General features: G+C 34.8%; 1 protein-coding gene across 1 annotated transcript; it reads right to left on the bottom strand.

Moving 5' to 3' along the window:
* Window positions 1-16,809: 16,809 nt before the first annotated feature.
* Window positions 16,810-17,733, bottom strand: LOC100767735 (olfactory receptor 13G1). Its single transcript, XM_027407938.1, has one exon. The coding sequence runs from the start codon at window positions 17,731-17,733 to the stop codon at window positions 16,810-16,812; it is 924 nt and encodes a 307-aa protein (XP_027263739.1).
* Window positions 17,734-19,164: the final 1,431 nt, after the last annotated feature.

Genomic DNA, 19,164 nt, shown 5'->3' with positions numbered 1-19,164 from the left:
AGCTTTACAAGAATAAGACAAAGAAAAATTGCCTTCACAGTGCCTACTTATAATTCACAGACTGATAAGAGGTATGAATGGAATATTCTCTCACAGGGAATGTAAAATAGCTCGACTTTATTCCAAAATATTGTATGGCAGCTGTTGGAAATGATACGAAAGTAATTTCCTCAATCTATAGTTTACCATTGCATGGACAATAATTTGCTATCTGATTCAAATTTAGATACTTTAGAAAAAATGTGTGAAGCAGTAAAGATAATTTTGCCTTGTTGGGGATTACAAATTGCCCCTGAAAAAATACAAAAAATCTATTAATTATTTAGGCTATAAAATATGTGTACAAAAATTAGATCACTAACGGTGTAAATTATAAGAGATTGCCGATTTTTAATGATTTCCAAAAGATAGCCCACTATTGGGGATAGGTCCTGATGAACTGAGAAATTTGATAAAATCCTTAGAGGATGACAAGAACTTAAATAGTCCCAGCCAATTATCTGCTGAAACTTCCTTTTAGAATTTACTCAGAGATCTTAAATTGTCTTTGGTGGAAACTTAATTACAGAATGTGCGTTTGAATCATGTGGACCCAAAGCTTACCTGCATTGTGGGACCCTCCAAGCATTCCCTTGCAACAATTTAATAGAGAATGGGGATAGTATCTTAAAATGGATCTTTTTACCACATAAACTGAGTAAAGAAGTAAAACCCTTTGTTGAAAAGATCTCTGAGTAAATTCTAAAAGGAAAATTGAGACTTCATCTATTAGTAGGAATTGACCCAACATAAATTATAGTACCTTTTCATAAGGATGAAATTGAGAAACTATAAGCATAATGGGAACCTTGGCAAAGAGCTTGAAGTAATTTTTTGGTGATAGATTAACAACAACCACTCCAAAACAAGAGATATAGACTTAAAAAAAACTATCTGGATCCTTCCTGACATTGCAGGGGAAACAAAATTTCTATAGTCCTTACATACTGTACTGCAAATTTATCAAGAAAAACATGGATACAAAACAGAAAATTTATGTAAAGTAGATCTAAGCCCTCATGATTCTGTTCAAAAGTCAGAAATATATGCTACTCTCATGGTGTTAATTGATTTTATAGAACCTCTTAATGTAGTTACTGATTTGCAATATGCAAAGTGGTTTGGCTCCTGATACCATAAGTGTCTGCCAGGCCCTCTAACACAATCTAATGAAGAAATTGATAAAGTATTCATTGAAAATGTGCTGGAGGCCACAAAATTTTACAAATATCATCATTTCCACTGCAAATGTTTGAAAAAAATCTTTTCCATCACATGGCAAATCCGAGGAAATTATAAGAAAATGTCCTACTTTTTTTACACCCAAACTCCACTACCACCAGGAAGATACCCAAACACTACTCAAGGGAATAAAATCTGGCAGATGGATATGTTCCATTTTGTGTTATTTGGAAAATTAAAATATGCACACGACACAAATAATATTTATTCAGGTTTTCAATGTGCTTTGTGTTCAGAAAAAAACAGGCTGATTTTTTAATAACCACACATTTGTTAGAAGTTATAGCCATCTCAGAGAAATGCAACTCAAAACAACTCTGAGATACCACTTCACACCTGTCAGAATGGCTAAAATAAAAAAAAAAAAACAGCAATGACAATCTATGCTGGAGAGGATGTGGACAAAGAGGAACACTCCTCCATTGCTGGTGGGAGTGGAACTTGTAAGACCACTTTGGAAATCAGTATAGTGTTTGCTCAGAAAAATGGGAATCAGTCTACCTCAACAGCAATTCCTCTCTTGGGCATATACCTAAATAATGCACATCCATACAACAAGGACATATGTTCAGCCATGTTCATAACAGCATTGTTTGTAATAGCCATTTCCTGGAAGGAACCTAGATGCCTGTCAACTGAAGAATGTATAGAGAAAATGTGGTATATTTATAAAATGGAGTACTACTCAGCAGAAAAAAGCAATGGAATCTTGAAATTCACAGGCAAATGGATGGAACTGGAAGAAACCTTCCTGAGTGAGGTAACCCAGTCACAAAAAGACAAACATGGTATATACTCACTCATATATGAATTTTAGACATAGAGCAAAGGATTACCAGCCTACAATCCTCTTCACCAAAGAAACTAGGAAATAAGAAAGACTCTAAGGGAAAAATGCATGGACCCCAGGAATGGGAAGTGGCAGGAAATCCTGAGCTAATTGGGAGCATGAGGGTAGGGGAGATAGAGCTGCCACAATGAGAGGAAAAGATGAGGAGGGGAGAGGAGGAAATGGAGGAGCAGAAATATTGAGTTGGGGAAGAATAGAGGAGAGCAGGATGAGAGATACCATATTAGATGGAGCAATTATAGGTCCGAGGAGAGATCTGGTAGTAGGGAGATTTCCAGAGACATACAAGCTTGACGCGAACTGTCAATCTAGGCAATGGTGGAGAGGATAACCTAAATACCCTTCCCCTATAATGAGACTGATGACTACTTTTTATGCCATCCTAGAGCCCTCATCCAGTGGCTGATGGAAGCAGAGGCAGACACCCACAGATATACACTGAACTGAACTCTGGAATGCAGTTGCAGAGAGGGAGGAATGAAGATCCAAGGGGTTGGTACCAGGCTGGTGAAACTCACAGAAACAGCTGGCCTGTACAAGGGGGAGCACATGGACCCCAGATTGCTGTCTGGGAGGCCAGTACAGGACTGATCCTGACCCCTGAACATGGATGTCAATGAGAAGGCCTCTGCACTCTAGGGGGCCCCTTGTAGTGGACTAGTATTGTTCCCTTGTGTAAGAAGGGACTTTGAGAGCCCATCCCACATGAAGGGCTGCACTCTCGGCCTGGAAACATGGGTGAGGGCCTAAGCCCGGTCCAGGATGCTGTGGTGGATTTTGGGGAGCCCCTGTTGAGGGCCCTACCCTGCCTGGGGAGTGGAGGGTGGATGAGGTGGGGGGGTAGGTGGTGGGTAGGGGGAGGGGTGGGGGGAGGGAGAGAGATAGAGAAGGGATTGACATGTGAAAAATATTTAGAATAAAAATAAAAAAAAGAAGTTATGGCCATCATGGGTATTGCTAAACAAATAAGGACATACAATGAACCAGCACACATCTCTAAGAAACTGTAACAATTTTTTCTTATTATAATATAGAGCATATTACAGGTACACCACACAATTCTACCAGGCAAGCAGTTATAGAAAGATCAAATCAAACTTTAAATGATATGCTAAATAAACAAAACAAATAATAAAATTCCCCAGATATAGATTGCATAAACTTTTATTAAATTTGAATTTTCTAAATGCTAATGAGAAAGGAACAACAGCTGGGGAGAAAGATTGGATAATAGAAAAAAAAACTATGGAATTAAGTCAGCCAGTATATATTAAAGATATATTCATCTCAGAATGGAAAACTGGAAATGTGTTATGTTATGGAGGGGTTTTTGCTTTTGTTTCCACAGTAGAAGAAAAAGTATTGTTACCATCAAAATTGATAAAGATTACATTTGTGAACTAGGACTGTTTACCTGAGGAAGTAAGAAAACTCTCTCTCTCTCTCTCTCTCTCTCTCTCTCTCTCTCTCTCTCTGTTTCACCTGTCTCTCTCAAGGATACCCTTCTGACCTCTTTCTTTTACTCTGGATATTTATTTTCTTCTACAGTTTATATAACCAAACAAAACCTTTCAGGCAGTGTGATTACCTTATATTTCTCAAGTGCGTGATTATAATAAATAGAGGTTAAAAAAACAAATCAAAACATGTTTTCTATTTCTCTTACATGATTAAACAGAGTCAACCCAAGAACTCACATACATTTACATTTAAGTAACTTGTTACAGATTAGCAGATTGTGTGCAAGCAAGGTGTTTTTGCAATCATTTCTTTTACTTGAAGACTGCATATTACAAATAAAGCATCAATCACTTTATTAAATATTTTGAAAGTTAACCTTATAAGGAAACTTAAAAGAGTCACAAACTAAACTTTTGCATATAAAAACATTCAGATCTACTTTAAATCTTTAGGGTACATACTGACTAATCAGCAGTCCAAGATCATAAACCAATCCTAGCAAGTAAGGTACATCAGCTCATAATAAGTGGGTTTGCTTTGCTCTTCTTCCCTGACATAACAAGTCCCTCACTCAATTATGTGTCTTTATAAAACTTTAGATTGCCTTCTTGGATTTTTCACCCCAAGATATTCACAAAACCTTTTCAGTCTAACCTTAAGTTACTTTTAAAACTTTCTTTCAGCTACGATGCCCTATGAAATCTGTGAGCCCATCTCCAAAATTAATATTAAAAGAATTTAAGATATTTGGAGCTACTGGGACTCAATTACTTTTCTTTTCTTTTACACACACACACACACACACACACACACACACACACACACTCACACACAATTTAACTGAATATCAGTACAAATTTCTAGTATGACGTATTTGTCATTGCGTCTCTCCTAAGTACTCTGTTAGTATGCTCTATCATTTTTTTTTGTTTTAATCATTAACCTATGCCATAGTCTATATGGCTCTTCAATAGAAACTCATGTGTTCTAGTCTCATGGGGGAGACTTCCTTGTTTTATTTTTTATCCTCTGCAGTCTCTGCTTTATCAGAGGCAGGAGTGACATTTTATCCCACATTTAGTGAAAAAGGTAACGTAGGTAATTAATACCTTACTATATTTATTAAAAACCCATAATCACTAAAATCCTATTTAAACTGACACTATTATTATATAAAATCATTGCTTAAGTCAAACAATACAGTTTAGGAGGAAATCCTCTTCATAATAATGCAGAGGTAAAAATGCCCAGTAGAATCGGATGTTTCCAATAATGCATTAAGGGGCTATCCTTCACACAATGCCAGATACCAGAGAAAAAATGGCAGCAGAAAACATGCAATAACAAGGCAGTAGCAAGAAACATTCTGGGGCCATGGCTCTTGGGGTCTGGTATATCCAAGACTCATCCACCAGGATTTTGTTTCCTGTTGGGCCTATCTCCTGTAGTCAACTGTCATTTGCTGCTCCTCTGACATGGGCACCAGCAACTTATGCATAATTTTGTAAGTCATATAGAATATTTGTTTTAAAATTTTATTAATGTCATTTTCATTTTAAAAGCCTTGGCAATAGGCTGTTAAAATCAAGATTTAAAAACAAATAACAACAAATCATCAAATCAATGGGCAAAACTCAACTAAAGTGGATGAAAATTTAGCTGTTCTAAACATAGAGAAAATATGTTTAAAATATTTGACCAACTACCCCTAGGATCATTCATAGTAAAAACACATTTAGTAAATAACCCTATTCATTCAATGTTTCGTTATTTCCTTATTTTGTGTGGTAATGGGGAAGAGTGTGTGTCACAGAATGAAAACAGAAGTGAGAGAACAAGTGCTAGAGTCAGTTGTCTCCTTCTGTTTTGTGGATCATAGGGAACAAACACATCAAACACATCATGAGGCTTTGTATGTGCTTTACCTCCTCATCCATTTTACTAACACCAAATTATGTACATTTCATGCAGAAAAAATAGTTTGATAACAGATCTGTAGAAAAACTATAATGCAAATTATGTAAGCCTAAGAAGGGAAAGTTTTATTTTCTATCTATGAAATTTACAGAAACATTCCAAGTTTTTTTTCACATTTTTGTGATGTGTAATACAAGCTTCTGGCCTTATTTTAATTAGTGTTATACATACTGAAGATCACACTGAGGATGTGTTAAAAAGTGAGGTTTTTCATAAATGAAAGAAATTAACAATGAGATGAAGTTGTATATATATATGTATTTTATTAAAAAGAAAAGTATTACATATTGGATATATATATATATATATGATGTATTTAAGAGATAGATGTATTATGTAGTTTGAACTATATCAAGAATATATATTAACTGCATAAATTAATGTAATAGCACTGAAATAAAATATTTCTGATATTTTTAAAATACCAAAGTAGGAGCACCCATTTAAATATCCTACCATATTGATAGTAGATTGTTTTGCATTTTAATCATCAGCCATATTTTTTGTTTATTCTATGTAAAAGGACCACTGGACCTTAAAAGATACCAGCCAGGGCAACACAGTGATCTAAGTCTCTCAGTCTCTCTCTCTCAGTCTCTTTCTCCCTCCCTTCTTTTCCCCCTATCTCCTCTCTCTCATGATGAAGACCAGCTGGATATGAAAATGGAGTTTCTTCCTGGAAATGACTGAATAAAAATGGAATGGGATTTATAAGACTTGGGGAAACTTGAATTGAATGAATAATTTTACTTAGGTCAAAGTTCACATTATAGACCCTAGGGGCCATAGTAAACCCTTTAATTCTATTTTTAAAAATAAATTATAATCATCTATTTCCATCTTTGAAACATCTGAACTAGTGGTAGGGTCATTCAATAATCTCAGCATTCAGGAGACCAGCACAGAAGAGGTAGTAGGTCAAGGTCAAATTAGTCTATATAATGAGAGCCTACTCTACACTAAAACAAACTAAAAATAGACACCTGAATAATGTCTTTGACAATAATGCTATGTTTCAGGATGAGGTACTAAAATATCACATATTTTCTTCAGCCAAGGTTTCTTATGTGTAAACTTTCTGAATGATTTTGACAATTGGCAAAATTATTTTTCTTAAGCATGAGTTATTTTTTTTATTTTCCTGAAGTTATTAAGTCTGATTGTTCATTCATGAGGAAGAATTAGGACAGTCCTGTCCAAGAACTTATATAGGATGGCTATAAGGTTGTCTAACACCACATCCTCCATGACATGACTAGCAACTTTTCAACACACAGCTTCTTGGAAAATTTAAATTTATTTAATCTAGTTATCATGTATAGGATACTGTCTTGAAAATGTTATATATCCTATATCTAAATTTAAGTAAACAATGGACACACTAGCATATACATGAGTTCTTTGAGATTAATGAGAACCCAAAATCTTCTCTGCTAAGTATTTTCATGGGCATAGCAAATTATTATTTAACTGTAGTTACCACATTGTCCTTCCTTTCCATTTTTTTCCACAGGTTCACTGACAATTTCCTTTTTCATCTTCCCTCATATGTGCTGATATGAGCCTTCTATACTTTCAAGCATATCTGTCCAGTGTGAACAGATGCCTGTAGGAAACCTTCCGATGTGTCACCTGGACATAGCTCAGAATGTCAGTTTCCAGATGTATAAGTAAATCATATAATATATAAACATTTAGCTCATAGTTCTGATCTGTAAAAGTTATGCATGGGATTTTTATTGTATGTGAACATATTAATCAGTATAAAACAATGTGTTCATAGTCTGCACAAATTCAGATGGTATGAAGTAATAGAAGTCTCCTTGGACCTTCCATCTCTCCAATGGTTGCTTTTTTTATTTGTTTCTTAGAGGTGTTAGAAATGGAATTCAGAGACTTGCAAAGCGAAATGTGTGCTGTAACTCCTTGTTAATGCTTTAAAATGTTTGCTTTTCTCCCTATGATGAAGTTAATTCTTAAGTAAGATGTCCTTTATGAAATGTCTTATATAGGGTGATGACAAACAATCATTAGTGAGTTGACAATATCATATTTAAGAAATTACACAGGAGAAGTATGCTATAGAAAACTTAGAACTGCATGGACAACACTAAAAGAATGGGGAAATACAAGATTAAATTAAAGTAAAAAACTAAACTGGGTATGGAGATTCATTCCAATTATAGGGCAGGTATTGAGGGTGGGCAGGATTTTGGATTTGGTCTCCAATACCAAGCATACACACACAAGCTGAACTCACATGAATATATTCATATAAGTATATAAAATATTCATAAAAGCTACTTAATGTTGAATGTTTAAAATTTGGTTGTAAATACATAAATTTCTTTGCATAACCCTATAAAGTAATAATAGCACAATGATAAGGAACCAAACAGAAGTTAGCTGGCAGGACTGTTCTTTGCGGTTCTGGGTGTGCTTTAAGGTACAAGTGCACAACAGTGACATGCAGAGCATAGCAACTGTCCTGGGAGGGCGTATAGGCCATAACAACCGGTTGACCAATCAAAACAGGACAGGTGGCCCAAGATCAGAAGCACACCATTTCTGAGACTGTTACATACCCCTAGACACTCCCCTTGTTCTACCCAATATATATTCCCTGCCTCATGCTTTCTCCGGGTCCTTCTCCAGTCACCCACTGTGATGAACAGACAAAGGGCCTGAGCTAATGGGGTCAGCTTGTTAAACATTAAAAGACTCTTTGCTTTTGCATAGATATGGATCTTTTGGTGATTTGGGGGGGGTTGGTATTTTGGCACAACAAAAATAATTTCATTTTTTACAAAAGTATGTGTACTTCAAGAAAATGGATTATGGAAATGATATAACATTCTCCACAGAAATGCTGAAAGACCAAACTGAAATGGAGAATTGAAGAAGTGTGAAAAAAATTAGAAAACATAAAAGAGCCTACAAGAACACTCTGTAGGTGTATATAATAATTCACACTTTTGTGCTCTGATTGGGAAATTTTCCAATCCAGTTAGCCTCAAAGCCAAGAATTTCTGTTTAAGACTACTTACCAAGCACTGGGGAGAAATGGGAAGGAAAATAGGTAATTTATTCATTAAACCATAAAATCAGACTTTATTTTCTAGAGGTGGTGGGATACTACTATACTATCTTCTTGAGTTTGACTATTTCTGTTGTCCTCTGTTCTGCTCTGTTTTATGAAAATTACTATAGGCATATGCAGAAACAACCCACATGAAAAATGATAATTTTTGTAGAGAAAGCAAAGTTATCAGAATTATCCAATACTTTACTTCAAGTTGAATTTTCTTGTACTCATTAAAATGCTGAAGTAATACTATGACACTAATTTCTACCATTTGACCTCCCAGTGAGACATTAAATTAAAAAAAAATTCACGCTTAAAACATAGGGGTTGAGCAGAGTGTAGATTATCTCCCATGGAACATAAAAGAACTTTCCTAGTATTATTTATTATGAACCTTTTGGAGTTTAGATGCCTGCCAGGGATGTTTTAGCTCTCAGCATGCCAAGGGACTTGTTAGCGCATCACACAGTGACAATTAAAAAGTTACAATTAAGTATAGACAATTACAAGGACATGAATTTGCAGTTTGATCTCATGGGGACTTAAGAAAATAGCCTCAAGGTATGTAACTTATTTATGCCGACAATAATGAATTCCTCAGTTGATTCATGAGTAGCTTGGTAACTTTGAAATCAAAGAAAAACTTGGACAAAATATTCCATGTTTCTTCTGGGACCAGCTGTGATTCTCATGAACAACACAGGACCATTTTCTTATTGTTGAACATATTTCCTATGTGTTTTGGAGTGTTTGGGGAGATGAAGGACATTACTATCTAAACTTTTTTATTGTGCTTTGAGTCTTTATTGGAGGAGTTGAACTCTTTAATTATTTTGTTTCTATTGCACCAGACTTATCTGCACCTGCTAACTAGCTGGTTAAATAAAGGTATTTTTTTAGACTGATTTTTTAGACAAATATATATAAATGTATACTTCAAACATCCTCTTCGTCTATTATTTTAACTATGCCACACACAAACTTTTATAATAAAATTCTCACTCACGGCAGATAGAATTATTTTACATCCTGTACAACAAACTATTTAAGTTCTTCAATTCATAAAAAGTTCAAAAATTTTCCAATTATATATATTCATTACACAGAAGAATTTATAAGCAAATATATTATATAATGATTAAATCTAACAGATTAAGAAATATGTCAGTTGCTTGTCATTACTCTTCTGGTGAAAACACAATTTCTTTTCTGAGACTTTTTCAAAGGACAGACTAGCATATGTAACTACAGCCATTTTGTTCTATGATATGTCTCCTGAATTCCCACCCCCTTTTAACTATTAGAATAAATATTTGAACCAATATCTCCCCCAAATTCTTCTACACACAGCTACCTTATCCCAAGTTTATTAAGGTTCTACTCCTAGATGTAAAATTGTTAGATTCCACAGTGTACAGGATCATATAGTACTTACCATTTTGTTATGTTTTATCTATTTTAATTACCATAATATCCCCCAGGCCCATTCATTTTCCAGTGACAAGGTTTATGTTTAGACATTGTATTTTGTAGCCCACACTGATCTTACATTAGACAAGGCTGACCTTGAAGCCTTGATTCTTCAGTCTCCATCTTCCAAGTTCTAGGGTTATGAATCTGTTTGACGATGCCTAGATGATTTAATTTATTATCGTGAGTTAACAGTATGCCATTTCAGACCATATTTATTTATCTATGCTAAGAATAACATTTAAGCATAAGTCATGTAAAGTGCTGTGAATATGTTACAATAAATATGTGGATAATTCTTTTACATATGCTGATTTTATTTCCTTTGTATGCATTCCAAGCTGCTGGGTTACTTCATCCTATGGTAGCTTAGTTTTAAAGTTTAAAAGCAACCAGGAAATGTCTTTATATATCCTCACCAATAATATGCAAGAATTCTTGTCATTGATGATTTCAATCATGTTTTCTCTTTAACTCCAACTTTTTCTATTTTATAAATTACCATAGACTTTCTATTAAATTACAACTTGTTGTTATTTATTATGTCACAATACAGTGAATTATTTTTATGTCTTTTAAGTTTTCTAGAATTGTTATTTTGTAATTTTTGTGAAGCAGTTACATATCTCCATTTTTTTAAATCAATCAAGGTACTCTTGGCTAGGGCTAAGATGTTCGTGTAGTGTAGGAAAATGTTTGATACCCATTGTACCAGCACTTTTCAAGAGAAAGGGGCCATAATGTCTGACTAATTTTGTTTTCCCTACAGAGCACATTTTGGGTATCTACAATTATACTCTTCTCCTAGTTTTTTCCCCAAGATTGATAGTATCTTTATAACATTATGCTGTGCCTCCTGGTTGGGGAGTAGTGTAAAATTTCCCACTACTATCAATGTGCACCTTCTTGTTTTAAGCTATAACAACATAATGTAATATCAGACAGTTACACATCTTTTGTAAAAGAATCCTTGTGTTATTGTTCAAATTCATGTTTCCTTGGAGAAATGATTTCTGAAAAGTCCTGTTCTTTCATCTTGATCAATATTCTGTTCACTGTTTTCAACATGTGTTTAAAACTTAAACATGATTTCCAACTAGCATTATCTCAACCTCCATTGTTTCCTTTTAAAATTTTAAGGTACCTCAAATAATAAAATGTTAGCATTTTGTCAGTTTTATTTTACCAGCTGTATATTTTGCCATCTTAGCATGAAATGAGATGTGATAGAATCCAGGCAACTCACAACAGCTGTTTTATTTTTAGATCTCTCTCTCTCTCTCTCTCTCTTTCTCTCTCTCTCTCTCTCTCTCTCTCTCTCTCTTCTCTCTGTGTGTGTGTGTGTGTGTGTGTGTGTGTGTGTGTGTGTGTGTGTGTGTGCACATGCTCGGGCACTCGTGCATTTCTCTCAGAGTTGTAGTTAAAGGCATTCACAGTATTCTTGGGCTTTTACTCCAGTCTTTACAATTTGCAGCAAGCCCTCTTACCCACTGGGCAATTGCTCTAGATCCCAGAGTGTTATTCATTTCATTAATGGTTCCCTAGCCATTCCATATTCTCCTTTCCAACATTTAGAATCTGTATATTATTAATATATTCATATAGGTAGAAGAAAAGTAAGAAAAGTGCATCCAGTACAGATTATCTAAAATTAGTTTTGGAAGAAAGTAAAGAAAATTTTATGATTTAAGTATCATCCATGCTGTTACTTTGATGGCTTGATATTACACAGACCTATGTAAGCAGAAACAACCACCGTGATTTCATGTACACAACAACTTCATCATGCCCAGCAAACAAAATCATCTTTGTTGCAAATGCCCACTGCCTGTGGAATTTACAATTTTCCCCTCATTTGAGACAATCCATAAATATTTGGGGGAGGAAGTATACTATAGAAATCCCATTTATAGCTAAACATCCAATTATTTTATGCTTTGAACACTGAGGGTTTCTATATTAATAAACATCTGCAAAAATTGGTTTCTCTGATGGTGTGGGAAGATAAATTTATCTATGGGTATAAAGATAAGAATGCAGGGGACAGTTTGTTAATATGCCTGTCAATGTCTTTGGGCCTCTGGGTAAGGACTCACTGGAATTAGAACACAGGGGATGCAGAGTAGAAGCAACTGCATTTCAAACTTTATTTTTCCAGAACTTTTATATATATGCTTATGCAAGCCTTCTCACGATCTTTAAATCCACAATGCCACACAAGACATCAGGAGATGTCTCTCCCTATGAAACAATGTCTCTGCTATATTTAAAATACCGTGTAACAACAAACATTTCCCTATATCTATAGAAGAGTGGAGCACAGTTCACTGACCCCAAGAGCCACTTCCTTAGCCTTAGTAGCAAATTCCTGTAGATCATCAAAACATATCAGCAGAAGTATGCCTCCAGCTATTCTTGGTATGCTAAGTCTCATGCTTCAAACTATGCCTCATTCAACCCAAGAAGAGCCTGCACCTCACTAAGCCAGCTCTGTATCTTCACATAGAAATGTCAGATTTTCTCCTAAGGCTTATATCCTAGCTAGTTATAGGTTCTTAGTTTTATTAACCAAGCTGCACATGAGTTCCATCTTGTAGAGAAGGCTGTAAATCTACTCAGAATGTGCTTGGTTATTCTCATAATCATGCTAGTACTACATCAGTGTTTATGATTCGCCAGGCTAGTCATTATTTTAACTTACAGGATTTGTAGTTATTTAAGACTATTAACTGTTAGCTATTAACTATTAACAATATCATGCCTTTCCTATACTATAAAAGATAACCAGGGGGATGAAGATTTCAGGTTTTTACAGTACCATCATATGAGTGAAAAGGCAGCCTTCAGTATGGGAAAAATTCTTTAATAGCTTTATCTGACAGAAAGTTTGGGTAGAGCATACAGAAAAACTGAAAAACTGATCACCAAGAAAACAAAGAGTCTATTTAATATGCAACATATAAAATGTTCAGAAAGATGAAATACAAATGGTTACGAATTTTTTAGTGTTCAACAGCTTTAGCTATCAGACAAATTCAAAGTGAAACTACTTTGCGATTTATCTTGTGCAGTTAAAAATTGGTAAAATTTAAAAGATGAAAAGGAAATAAATTTGGGAAGGTGCTAACAAAAGAAAAAAACATATGTACTGTTAGTGGGAGTGGAAACTGGTGTGGTCAATACAGAAATCAGGATAGATATTTTCAAAACCTAAAACTAGATCTACCACATGATCTAACTAAGCCATCCCTTGTTACATTTCCAAAGTACACTTCATTCCACTACAGAAGCATTTTCTTTTTTTGAGTATATGCTCTACCTGGTTTATTTGGTAATTAAAACAGAAGAGCCTTTAAAGGTTCAAAAATTCAGTGAAGGAGGGGGCTACAGGAGTAGAGAGAGCCTATGATTAATCTTAGGGAATGGATCGGGGTGGTCAGGGTTCTCTGTGACCACTTGGCAGACTCTCTTGGCAGTTAGAATGTTGATTGACCCTGCATCTGGTCATTCTAGTTCACTGAGCACTTCCTAGGTCACATCTTTTTTTATTTACAAACAATATTGAATTACATGACAATCCCAGTTCCCTTCTCCTTCCCTTCCTCCCCTACCACCCCAACTAAAACCCTACCTATTGCATTTCCTATCTTCTATTCTTCCCCTGACTCAAACTTTCTGCTCCCTCATGATCTCTGCATCCTTTCTCTTCTTCCCTCCTCATTCTCATAGCTCCCTCCCCCCTCTTCCCATGCTCTCAATTTGCTCAGGGGATCATGACCATTTCCCCTTCTCCAGGAGACAAAGTTTGTCTCTTTTAGGGTCCTTCTTGTTTACTAACTTCTCTGGCAGTGTGGATTGTAGGCTGGTAATCCCTTAATCTATGTTTAAAATCCACATATGAGTGAGTAGATATCATGTTTGTCTTTTGTGATTGGGTTACCTTGTTCAGAATGGTTTCTTCAAGTTCTATCCATTTTCCTGCAAATTTCAAGATTCCATTATTTTTTTCTGCTGAGTAGTACTCCATTGTGTAAATGCACCACATTTTCTCTATCCATTCTTCAGTTGAGGGGCATCTAGGCTGCTTCCAGTTTCTGTCTATTACAAATAGTGCTGCTATGAACACCGTTGAACAGATGTCTTTTCTGTATAAATGTGCTTCTTTTGAGTGTATGCCTAGGAGTGGAATTGCTGGATCTTGTGGTAGACTGATTCCCAGAAACATTTTCTTATTGCTGCTCCAATCATAATACCCAGGAAAGAGAAAAGTCTAGATAGACATCAACTGATGATGAATGAATACTTCAAATGAGGTACATATATACAATGCCATATTACTCCACTATAACAAGTAAAATTTAGAGGTAAATGGATGGAGCTGGATATAACTACTCTCAGTTGAGTAACCTAGTCACAGGAAATAAATACTGCATGTTTTCTCCCTTCAATAGATGCTAGCTCTGAATCTTTAGGTAAGTGTTTAAATTGTAGTACCCACATAATTCAGAAAAGTTGTAAGGTGCCATGACATGGAGGGGATTTTTCAAGTGAAAGATGACACAATTTAGGTTCTATGAAGGAGGTAACAATGAAAAAAAGGATAAAAAGAGATGGGGCCTGGGTGTCAGGTTAAAGGGGGAGTATATATATAAAGGCAATAAAAACTTAAGACTTTCCCTAACCTGTATGGAAACCTACTACTATAGAAACCTACTAAAATATATGCATACATGATAGGTGTTTAAATGGTGGTACACTATATAATCAGCACTTTCTCAGATGCCAAGGGATAACAAATAAAAATAGTACCAAGTATGGGCTAACTCTTTTTGGAATTGTTTGTGAATTTTCATAGATTCAAACCTGAGAAGCTGCTTAAATTGTTTTGGGGGTCTTTCCAGAATATGATGGTGAGACCATTTGCTGAAAATACCTTATCAATTGTTCATTGGATTTAGCTATTGCTAGATGATTCCTGGGTCTTGCTTCTACTTCCTAAGGAAAAAAAAACTTACCTCTTATTGTGGGTTTAAAAATAGCAAAATTATAGAAAGTAAAGATCTTACAATAACTAGACTCTACACAGGGGAAAATAAAGAATGATTCATGGATAAGTTAATTCAGCACAACTTTAACTTAATGACACTACATGTAATACATCCAATTGTTTCTCAGTTTAAAGCCTTGTTAAATAAACTTCCATTTAATAAACACCCACAAAATTAAGTAGCTACAATGTATTGAGGAAGAGCTCTAGATAATTTGATTACAATTTAAGTGTAAATATCAGAACTTATTAATATGATTTGCCAGTAGTTTATGCAATATGAAATATTATAAAATCACAATTTATTTGATTTAGACTATATTTTAATAAATTTTTGGATATTTCATACATGTATACTATATATTTTGCTTATATTCACCCCTTATTCCTCCCCTAATTCCATCCAGATTCACTACTCCACTGCCATCCAACTTATTCCACGGTGTTTTAACTTCTTTTTCTATAGATTCTTATCACTTAACATGGAGCTGTTGTATGAAAAGAATGTTTCCTATCCAGGTAAAGTTAATACTTCTTAAATATCATTACCAAAGATGTAGTTGGAATAATTAGTTTAGCAATTGTCTTATTATTTCTTATACAGTGTTTGATATCATGGGATATAATAGAGAACTCTATTTTGTAGTTAGTTGGTAAACCTCATAGACCTTATTCTTTTGTAGTTTTATTTCTATGCTTGCATTTATATTCTTAAAGAAAATTGATTGTTTCTACTCTGGATCATCTTTTGATATCTTTCAGTGGTATTACATTATTTCAAGCTCTACTGTTTCAGTGACTTATATTAATAGGGTTGGATTATTTTGTTTAATCTTCTGTGTTCAGTCCACTTCAGAAGCTATCAATGATCACTGCTCAGTTATTATATCATTAACCTGTATAACAAATTTACCACATGTGTACATACTGTATTGTGTATTTTTTCACATGTAAATATAAGCATAGGATCTTTCAATGAACCTGAATCAGAATGTTTTGTCTAGTCTGGTCAGATATGTCTATCCTTTGCCCCTAATATTATGATCATGTGCATGTGTGGCCATGTCTGTATTTTACAGGAATGCCAGGGATTGGGAGTCAAGCTCTCATATATTCACAACAAACATTCTTGCCTAATGATCCTTCTCCCAGCCTTCTACCATGATGGATTTATGTTTCAGTCTTCATTTAAATCACATAACAACTATGTCCATTTTGTTTCTGTCACATTGGAAAAAACACATTATTTTAATAACATTTAGCTTCTTAAAATCTCTAAGTACTTAGGATCATTTGCAACTTCAAATTTGAATACATGTTATATAGAAAGATAGTTCATTTTCATAGCTACCCAGATTAGAGGGGAAGTAAGTGGTGGTTAGTAGAGAAGCATACGAGTTAATTTCTCAAACTATCTGTAATGGCTCATTGGTAGTACTTATATATTCTAGTGTGACTAATCTTGTTTTTTATATGTTCCGCTGCACCATTTATCCAAGGAGCTATGGCTTTTTAAAATGAGAAGTTGATTTTAGATATCTAATTACATACAATGGAGGTACTCAAGAAAAAATATCAATTTGAGATATTGTAGGAGGAGGATTTACAGGAATAAGCTTGCATTCTCTTCTGAAACAATTAACCTTTCAGAAATGCAAACACTTTCCTAATTCCTGCCTGCATCTCCTTGTTCCGGAAACTGTACACTATTGGGTTCAATGTGGGTGTTACTAGAGTATAAAGTGCAGCCACCACCTTGTCCCTTTCAAAGGTATAGCTGGATGCAGGTCGGATATAGGTGTAGATTACAGGGGAATAGTAAAGGGCCACCACCATAAGGTGGGATGAGCACGTGGAGAAGGCCTTCCTCTTGCCTTCTGTGGTGCGGATGCGGAGAATAGCAGCAATGATAAAGCCATATGAAATGCAGGTGAGAGTGAAGTCTCCCACAGCCAGGGTGATATCAGCAACATACACCATCACCTCATTGACTCTTACCGGACTGCAAGACAATGCTAGCAGTGGGGGTATTTCACAGAAGAAGTGATCAATGGCATTTGGCCCACAGAAAGTCAGCCTCAGAATGAGACCTGTGTGCACCCAGGAATTGGTTACTGCAATACCCATGACAATGCTGAGCATGGTTGCACATGTGTAGTGATTCATAATAGTACTGTACCGAAGTGGGAAACAAATGGCCACATATCGGTCATAGGCCATGGTAGTGAAGAGCACCATCTCAGCTCCCAGGGACCATGTAAAGAAAAAGAGCTGTGACATGCAGCCTCCATATGAGATGGAATTTTCTGATGTTAACATTGTTCCCAGCATCTTTGGTATGATGCTTGTTGTACAGATGATGTCCACAACAGCTAGGGCCAGAAGGAGAATATACATGGGGGTGTGCAAGGTGGTGTTATAGATTATAGCAATGACAATTAGCAAATTACCAAAGAAAGCCACAAGGTATGTAAAAAGGAAGATAATGAAAAGAATTCCCTGAAGTTCAGACTTTTGAGTGAGTCCCAGAATCATAAACTCTCTAACAATGCTGTTGTTCATTGTGAATAAGTTGTTAATCAGTAAGTTTCTCCTAGTGTGAACAATGGAGAATTAAAGGCACTATTGCAAATGATTATCTTGAGCATGTGACATTTAAATATTGATGAATGCCAACTTTGAAGCACGAGTTTCCCCTATGATGGAATGTTGATTTCCATGCAATCCACTCTGCTCCCCAGATTCCATTCTCTGATTTCCATTCTTCCATGGATAAGTCACATATAATGAAGGCAATAGTAGGAATGAAAATATGAGAAATATATGTGTTATCAAATATTCTAATGTTACCAGTTTACTTGCAATTTGTCTGATTATAATTTTCATTAACATGTTAAAGCAATATAGAAATATAATAACAAAATATATATGCTGATAATTTAGTTGATTGCATAATAGTGTTAAGATGACTTTCCTCTACCATATAAAAGTAGGAATATTTAGAACAATAAAAGATAATAGGGCTCATTATAATCAGAATGTTTCAAATGAAAACGTTCAACACAATATTTTCATATATATTTTTGAAATTCCTGACAGATTCCTTGCACTCCAAATACTCAAAACAATTTATCAAGTGTCTGTTTTTGCATAGTTTGGTGAGTACACTGATAAAATTGTGTGACATAACCTTTGTTGCCATGCAATTAAAGATAATCACATTTTAAAACATATATCCCACTATGTATCTATGTATTGTATGTAAATTATCAATACAACTTCCTATCCCAGTTTTTCTTCTATCAAAGTCTGAATAAATTGACATTATATGCTACTTCAAATGAGTTGATGTTTCTTTTTTAAAACGAATCAATAAAAGAAAAGATATGATAGTAACTGTTTCCTATTAAACAGCAATTAGGGTGAAAAATAGAATTGGTATCCTATGTTAATTGATTGAAAAGTATCTCCACTATTCTTCTGGGTTATATTTTTATATTTACTTTAGTGGACTTGCTTTTTATGCACTGTCAATTATGTATATGGATTCAATACACTCAAGACTACTGTGATGAGGTAATATAGTGAGCACTGAAAGAACTGTAAATTTGACAATAAAATTTTATCATTGCTTTATGTACTTTTAAATATTTTATTTTATTTATCATATTCAAATAAAGACTGAGAATAAATTTCTGTGTGTTCTCCAATTTGACCTGTAGCATTAGTTCCCCTATTTGATTAAATTAATTTAGCACTCTGATGGATACTTCTGCAACTGTTAAGAATGAAAGAAACAAATACAGATTTTTGTCTAATCTATAGAACATAAAAAATGCAGTGGAATCACATAAATTTGAACCCTTCTTCACAAGACAGGAAGCAATTTCAAGTGAAACAGCAGCCCAAAAAATGGAAGAAAGTTTTTCATATCTACTTATCCTTCTGGAAATTAACATCCAGAATGTATCCAAAACTTTAAAACTTCACACA

Source organism: Cricetulus griseus, chromosome 3 (genome assembly GCF_003668045.3).
Source record: "Cricetulus griseus strain 17A/GY chromosome 3, alternate assembly CriGri-PICRH-1.0, whole genome shotgun sequence".
NCBI classification, from domain to species: Eukaryota; Metazoa; Chordata; class Mammalia; order Rodentia; family Cricetidae; genus Cricetulus; species Cricetulus griseus.
The sequence above is the reverse complement of the archived record's forward strand: the minus strand, read 5'-3'. Positions and strand labels throughout refer to the sequence as shown.